Genomic DNA, 8,292 nt, shown 5'->3' on the forward strand with positions numbered 1-8,292 from the left:
CCTTCCAGGTCTTTGTTTATCTTTGACCAATTATCTCATTTCTTTTCCCACATCTGACCTGTTCTAGGACACTCCCCAACATGCATGCACAACTTTTTGCTAAGATGGGTCCCACCGCAAAGGACTGTGGGTGCATGTCCACACTTATGGGGTGGTGCCCCCTCCCTTTTTGACCCCCCAAGGAGCCTTCCTGCGCATGTGCAGACAGGGAAGTTTTCCTTGACCTCAGGAGTTGTCATCTTATCTCTTTACTTCAGCAGAGCTCAGCTTCTGCCACCAGCTTTGTCCTTGGAGTGTCTGGGTGAGAACAAAGCTTCAGTTTTACTCCACTTGACAAACACCAGCTGTCCAGCCCAGGGGCCCATCTATCTCCTACCTCAGTTAGAACCAACTAGGTCCAAGATGGCGGAGGAGTCGACTTCCACTAGACCTTGAGCCTCAGTATACACTAATTGTAATACATCAGTAAGCTAAATGTCACACCCACAGGCGCCATGACAGTTCTGAGGCCGGACGGTAAAAGGCCAAAAAGTTGGCGGTGGCCCAATTCCTGGAAATCCCCTCCCCTTCCCCAAAATAGTTGGAATAATCTTTGCACTCATTAGCCTATGAAATTACCCACCCCTATAAAAACTGACAACCCCATATCCTGGGGCCTCTTGCCTTCTGAGATGGCCTACACTCTGTCTATGGCATGTGTATCTCCCTGAATAAACCTTCTTTCACTTTACTATGGCTCGCTCTTGAATTCTTTCCTGTGCAAAGCCAAGAACCCACACTTGGTGGCCGTCCCAGGGACTCACCTAAGACCTGGGACGTGACCATCTTCCGCGCCCCACTTTCTCTCCTGCAGCAACACTGCTTACCAGAATCTTAAAAGTTTATATAAAGGCCTTAACAGGATTCAGTCGCATATACCGTTCAGATTGTCTCAACAACACTACTCTCTCAAGGCTGCATCCTTGAAAATGGCTCCCTTTGTGAGAACAGTGGGTGGAACGTACATTCCAAGGATGGAGAGGGGGTGAGGGGCCTCTGGTTCCCTGGGTCCACCTCGAGGGTCAGCTGGTGGCCATGTCCTCTCAATGACCTCCTCCTGAAACGGAGCAGGACCCTGTAGTCAGTCCTTCCCCCCCATGTCCTCAGCCTGCCTTTTGTTTGTGGAGAACCTTTAGTCGAAGAAAAAGTTTAATCAGAGAAATGAGAAAATGCAGAAACAAAGGAAAATAGTCTAGCAAGACTAAATAATAATAGTTTAGTCATTAAGCATAGTCAAGGACTTTTAGTTCCTTCTCAAGGGCTATAGATAATATTCTGAGCCATATCCTGTGAGCTGTCTTGTAGATACCGAAACCCCCCACCAGGTGGAAGAAGTTAACTACATGATGAGCAGACTGCAGCCAGGACATAAGCTGCTCCAATTTACACAATTCCAAGAACTGGCCTCAAATAAATGGGAACAAACCCTGGAACTGAAGATTAACTGTACTTAAAACAATCAAGATGATGCTGGTCAGACCACTGCATGACCAATTTCAAGATGACTGTCAGAGCTGACTGTGCAGTTTCTGCATGCAGCCCCTACATGCAAGGACCTGAAAGGGAGTTGGCCTTTGGACAGGAGTCCATCCTCCCCGCCTCCCGGTTGCCGGCATCCAAAATAAAGCAAACTTTCCTTTCCACCAACCTTGTCTCTTTATTGGCTTTTGAGCAGTGAGCAGCCAGACCCCACTCTTGGTTACACTCCAACACTCCACCCCTCATGACCGGCTCTTACAATTTCACATGGCCCCCTCTTCCACAACGTGCACTGAGTCGTCAGCCAGGGATTTCATTAGCACTGGAGGTGGCTCGTTAGGGGGCTATCTGTCTGCTCTGGAGGCAGATGGCACAGCGACAACATAGGTATGTGGGAGAGGAAACAGAGATTAAGATAATGATGCCCAAAATAAGTAACAATTTTTCCCACCAAGAGCCCCATTGAGGCAGGAAATAGATGAGCTCCAGGCTGGACATTTACAACTAGCTTTCTGTTTACACTTCCCGAGGCAAGAGGCAGGTGGTCTCCAGGCTAGGTATTTACAACTGGCTTCCTGTTTGCACTTTGAGATGGAAATAACAACAGGAACAGGGTAAATAGCTGGACTTTGTCTCCTGTGGACACTTCAAGATAACAGTTACGGCAGGGACAGAGAGAGGCTATACCCTGTTTAAGTAAAAGATCAAGAGGTTGGCCACTGGGTGGCCCGGCTTGCGCAGCGGCCCTAGGGCTCCCGCGGGTTCCCGGGGAAGGGGCGCAAATTAACAGATGTGCATGAGGAGGTGCCTGGTTGGCCTCACGTTTTGTATCTGCTATCTGGCTTCTTACCTCACGAACAAGTATGTCCTGTCTGTCTTGAAATTTACCTACCCTACATTATTCCAAGGGTGGCAGGCGTTAATTGGTGGACTTTTGCTTCATGTGTCATGGAAACTGGGCTGGGCGGAGATCAACAACAGTTCAAGATCTGATGTTTTGACATGGCTTCCTGCTTCAGTGCTGTTTGTGGGTGTCATCTATGCTGGGTCCAGAGCACTGTCCAGACTGGCCATTCCTGTGTTTCTCATTTTGCATAATGTAGCCGAAGTTATCATCTGTGGGCACCAGAAGTGTTTTCAGAAAGAAAAAACATCTCCTGCAAAGATCTGTAGTGCCCTCTTCCTCCTGGCTGCCGCAGGGTGCCTGCTCTTCAGCGACTCCCAGTTTGATCCAGATGGTTATTTCTGGGCTGTAATTCGCTTATGCTGCATAGGGGCTTATAAGATACTACAGAAATCCCAGAGACCCAACGCGTTAAGTGACACTGACCAGCAGTACTTAAACTATCTATTCAGTGTGGTGCTCCTGGCATTTGCATCTCACCCCACAGGTGATCTCCTCAGCGTCCTGCACTTTCCGTTCTTGTATTTCTATAGATTCCATGGCAGCTGCTGTGCCAGTGGATTTTTAGGATTCTTACTCATGTTCAGCACAGTGAAGCTAAAAAGCCTTATGACCCCAGGGCAGTGTGTAGCCTGGATTTTCTTTGCTAAGGGGCTTCCCTGGTGGCGCAGTGGTTAAGAATCCGCCTACCAATGCAGGGGAGGCGGGTTCGAGCCCTGGTCTGGGAAGGTCCCACATCCCGCGGAGCAACTAAGCCCGTGTGCCACAACTACTGAGCCTGTGTTCTAGAGCTCGTGAGCCACAACAACTGAGCCCGCATGCCGCAACTACTGAAGCCCACGCGCCTAGAGCCCGTGCTCCGCAACAAGAGAAGCCACCGCAATGAGAAGCCCGCACACCGCAACAAAGAGTAGCCCCCGCTTGCTGCAACTAGACAAAAGCCTGCGCGTGACAACGAAGACCCAACGCAGCCCCCAAAAATATAAATAAATAAATAAATAAATAAATAAATAAATAAATAAATAAAACACCAAACAGAAGAAAAAGAGCTTGGTCACTTCCCTGGTGGCCCAGTGGTAAAGAATCTGTCTTCCAATGCAGGGGACGCGGGTTCAATCCGTTGTCAGGCAACTAAGATCCCACATGCCACAGGGCAATGAAACCCACACACCACAACTACCGTGATGGCACACCTCGACTAGAGAGACCACGTGCCGCAAACTACAGACCCCACGTGCACGAGAAAGAAGCCCACACGCCGCAACAAAAGATCCCACATGCCTCAACGAAGATCCTGCATGCCGCAACTAAGACCCAACGCAGCCAAAAATAAATTAAAAAATAATAAATCTTAAAAAAAAATAGATCAAGAGGTCACATATTTCCCATCCTTGGGGCAAGAAAGACACTGCACATACGTTGAAAGGCTCCTTGGGGCGTCAAAAGGCAGGGGACAGGGACCTCCCTGGTGGTCCAGTGGGTACAACTCCACACTCCCAATGCAGGGGGCCCGGGTTCAATCCCTGGTCGGGGAACTAGATCCCGCACGCATGCCGCAACTAAGAGTTCGCATGCCGCAACTAAGAAGTCCACATGCTGCAACGAAGAAGTCCGCATGCCGCAACTAAAGATCCCGTGTGCCTCAACAAATATCCCCCCTGCTGCATCTAAGACCGAGTGCGGCCAAAATAAATAAATAATAAATAAATAAATTTTTTTAAAGGGGGGGGCCAGGGGACACCAGACCATAATAAGTCATGTCAATCCCCCCCCCCCCACCCAGAGGCTCTTGCGTTAGAATCCATCTTGTCTGAGGACTGTGCGCACCTACGGAGGGTCCTGAGGCAAATCAGCCATGGGCCCAAAGCAAGATGATTGGCCAGAGGGGAAACAAAGACCCAGAAGACTGCCCCCTTATAAAGGATTGAAACTTCCCAAAGGCACGACTCTCTTGCTGAGTTCACCCGTCCGTCTGTCCACATGTACTCTGCTTTTCTAACAGACGCTTTACTTTCCTCTCTACCTTCCGTCTCCTTGTCAGAATGTTCTCTTTTCAAGGCAGACAAAGACTGGGGCCCAGACTCTAGCCACAGTCCCTCGTGGTCTAGTGGTTAGGACTTGGCAGTCTCACCACCATGACCAGGGGTCAATCCCTGGTCAGGGAACTGAGATCCACTTCAAGCTGTTGCTTACTGCCAGCTACCACTCACTGCTGTGTGTGTTCGAAATCACCATGATCTGAACCACTGATTTATTGAGTCCCTGAGGCTGGGGATCACTCAGGGTATTCACTTGTGTCCTCATGTGCTTTAATAAAGATTCTACATTAGCAGACTCAGCCGGTATGAACACGCAACATTCTGCTTGGATAATGGCCTAGGTGCCTCCTTGCAAGGCAGTAGTGATGTCCAAGGCCATCTTATTTTGGAGGACAGCTCTTCTCCTTTAAGGCTTGCTGGGTGTATTGACTAAGGGCTTCTATGTGTGCTATAACGTCCTCCAGGCCAATAGAGGGAATAAAGACAGTGGCCAAATGATCGTACCAGTGGAAAACAGAACTTGCCCACCTGGGAGATAGCAGATGAGGGGAGGGAAGTTGGCAACTTTTGTTACTGTAGAGTGGATTCTCCCCATACCCAGGGTGTAGCAGCCCAACCATCCAGGTGGAAGCCACGGCCAAAGAGTTTTCCCACACATCATTGGGTCCTGTTTAGGATTACCCAATAAATATGTGGGTGACATGACCAGTCAGTGCCAGACCAGTTGCTGTTCTTTAATATGACAGAATACCTGCACAGTTCCAATGATATCCTCCCCATATTCCTGGTACAACTGGGTTGGTTCTGTTGAAAGTGTTTTTTCTGTTCCCAACATAGGGGTGCCTAGGTGCTCAAATATCCCTAACCCGGGGTAAGCCACATGAATCCATTCCAAATCTGAGCGTAGCCACCCATGCTTCTGATGGTGGTGTTTTTAGGACCTTTCTGGTCAGCAGTTGGCTGGGCTGCCTGTGTTGATTGATTGACAGAAAAAGAATACCCATGTCCAGTGTTACTGACGGTTTGTGCCCCAGGCGATATTGGTAATATCAGATGAATTAAGAGCATTCATCCTAATTTGTTTTTTTCTGTAATGTCACGTACTGCTTTAGTGCCTTCTTATTTCGTTACTGGAGTGTTGGTACCCACCATGATGATCCCAATGAACTAGAGAGGAGCAGCTGCCCACATAGCCAACAGCTGGATTGATTGCTGGGCGTATCTGTGGGCCCACTGTAGGAAGGTATTTCCATCATGTCCCCGTCCTGTGACCGAACACCATAGGAACAGCAGAAGTCTAAGGTCAAAAAGACAGATTATTTAGTAGGAACTGGTACTGGGAGGTCTTCCCTTCTAGAAGAATTACACTTGTGGCCTGATCCTTAGATGTTAACGTGGCTGCAGCTTTAGGAACTTGACCTGGTTGCACATAGCATATATGTTGGCCAGCAGAGGCAGCACTGTCAAGCGTGAGATGGACTGGGGGTGGGATATGTCAGACCAGGACCACCACCTTTTCGTCCCTCTCAGTGGTACGTGTTCCATTCCAGGGACAGTGCATTTCCATGGGCGCAGCTTGTAGCAGGGACAATGGGATTCCTCCTCACCTGGGGATGTGAACTAACTCACCCATCCCTATGGGACGCCCCACTGCAAAGTCCGGTAGATAACGCCTGTCTCAGGTGTGATGGGGCTTGGTGATCTCAGCCATACAGCGTGGTGATCCACCATGATGAGAGTCAGAGCAGTGGCTGTCTCCCGTCACTTCCGTAACTTTACAGTGTTGGGTGTCTTGGCAGGGCTCCCCAGTCTGGCATATGAGGCAACAGGCCCTATTGGTCAATCATTTAAATGTCTTAAATCCTGGGATAGTACTTTAGTCGAATCGGCCAAGGTGGTTTTACCTGTTAGTCATTTAATCTGCTGCTTTAAAATTCCATCCTTCTTTCCTACCAACCCTGCTGCCTGTGGCTTTTAGGGGAAATGGAACTTCCGTTCCACATCATGTGCTTTTGCCTAATCTTGCACAACATGACCCTTAAAATGTAACCCCCGGTCACTGTCTATTCGAAGAGGGTATCTGTACTCCGTTTCTCTAATCCCCTAATGGTGGCAACCTGGTTTGGGCAGCCACAGGAGAAAGCTTGGGTTAGGCTAGATGCCGTGTCCACATAAACCAAGACATTTAGAACCCTCACTTGGGGGGGGGGCAATATAATCAATTTGCCAATCCCTCACTGGTTGGGAACTCCAGTGGATGGCGCCAGATTCCTTTGGCAGTTGCCTGGGGTGTTGTTTAGAACACACATGCTGTTATGGCTTTAACCAAGGCACTTTATTTCAAGGGCAATCCAGCATCCTTGGCAATATGCCATCCCAGTCAGGGACTGCGGTGGCTGCAGTTCCTATGCGCCCAATCTGCTGTATCTATTGAGGGGTCCATTAGGGCTCATACTGGGCTAGAGCATCAGCTTCCCATTTGCCAGGGGGCGTCAGCACCTTAAGAACCAGGGACATGGAAAACAGTGAGGGCTGCCTCGGGCTGTTGGAAGAGAACCCAAATGTCTCTCCACATATCCTCACCCCGGAAGGGCTTATTCACGATCATCTACCCCTTGGCTTCCCATTGTCCAAGCCATAGGGTTAATCTCTTCAGAGCAGTCCAACTATCAGTGCAAAGGTTAGCAAACAGCCTGGGCTCCTGAGTGATCCCCAGCCAAATCGCTCTGAATTCAGCCCACTGGCTGCTGCAGTTTGTTTGCCGTCCAGATGGTGTCAGTGTTGGGCTGAATAGCCACTACAATCCCTGTCACCGGTTGCCCGACTAGACCCGTAGGTGAAGCAGGCAGGCATCAGCAGGAATTTCCCCGACTTCCTCTGTACAGGCTGCAGGGGCTACACAGGAATAGGGGCGGTGGGGGCAGCGGGTGTTTGGAGGATCTACATACTCTACAAAGCCTGGGAGCGCTCGCATTTCTAGAGAGAGTGGGCTGGCCGACCGGATGCCCTTCTGCTGCACAGAGCGCTGTCACTCAGTCAACGTGGGAGTCTGAGCCATGGCAGAGATGGGTCAATGGAACATATTGTCAATACACCCCTTGATAAGAAGGGATGTTATTACCATGATATGCTGGTTTTCGCGAGAGGTCCTATTTGGAGGAGGGTGACGTAGACTGCTAGCAGCTATTGCTTTATGGGGGCATATCGATTTTCTGCCCCCTTCCAGAGCGGGACCAAAATCCTAGGGGTCCTCTCTCCTGCTGTCTCTGCCACAGTGCTCAACTCATACTTTCTGGAGTCACAGATACATCTAACTCAAACTCAAATGGTAGCCCTGCTTGGGAGATGCCCAGAGCTTTCATCTGCTTCACTAGTATTTTTGCCTTCTCGAAGGCAGCTTGTTGCTCTAATCCCCACATGCCTTTTCTTTACTTTAAAGCTGGTATAAAGGCTGGAGACACTATTATACCTAGGAAGGATAAACAACAAGGTCCTACTGTATAGCACAGGGAACTATATTCAATATCCAGTGATAAACCATAATGGAAAAGAACATGAAAAAGAATATATAGATATATGCATAACTGAGTCACTTTGCTGTACAGCAGAAATTAACACAACATTGTAAATCAACTATATTTCAATAAAATTTTTCTAAAAAGGATGGAGGCGTTGCATCAGGTGGGGAATAAAAGTCCTCCCAAACCCCCAAACCCCTATGAAAGCTTGCACCTCTTTCACATTCTTAGGGGTTGCCCCTTATCAATCATGGTTTCTGGGACAATGTACCTCTCACCCAACCAAATGACTCCCAGAAGCTTTACGGTGGTG

At 49.0% G+C, this 8,292-nt stretch overlaps 1 protein-coding gene across 1 annotated transcript; it reads left to right on the forward strand.

The window, feature by feature from the left end:
- The first annotated feature begins 2,308 nt into the window (after positions 1 to 2,308).
- On the forward strand, positions 2,309 to 3,100 carry LOC133090296 (transmembrane protein 241). The gene has a single exon (XM_061188663.1). It carries the CDS (start codon positions 2,309 to 2,311, stop codon positions 3,098 to 3,100), a length of 792 nt encoding a protein of 263 aa, XP_061044646.1.
- Positions 3,101 to 8,292: the final 5,192 nt, after the last annotated feature.

Source organism: Eubalaena glacialis, chromosome 4, assembly GCF_028564815.1.
Source record: "Eubalaena glacialis isolate mEubGla1 chromosome 4, mEubGla1.1.hap2.+ XY, whole genome shotgun sequence".
Lineage (NCBI taxonomy): Eukaryota > Metazoa > Chordata > Mammalia > Artiodactyla > Balaenidae > Eubalaena > Eubalaena glacialis.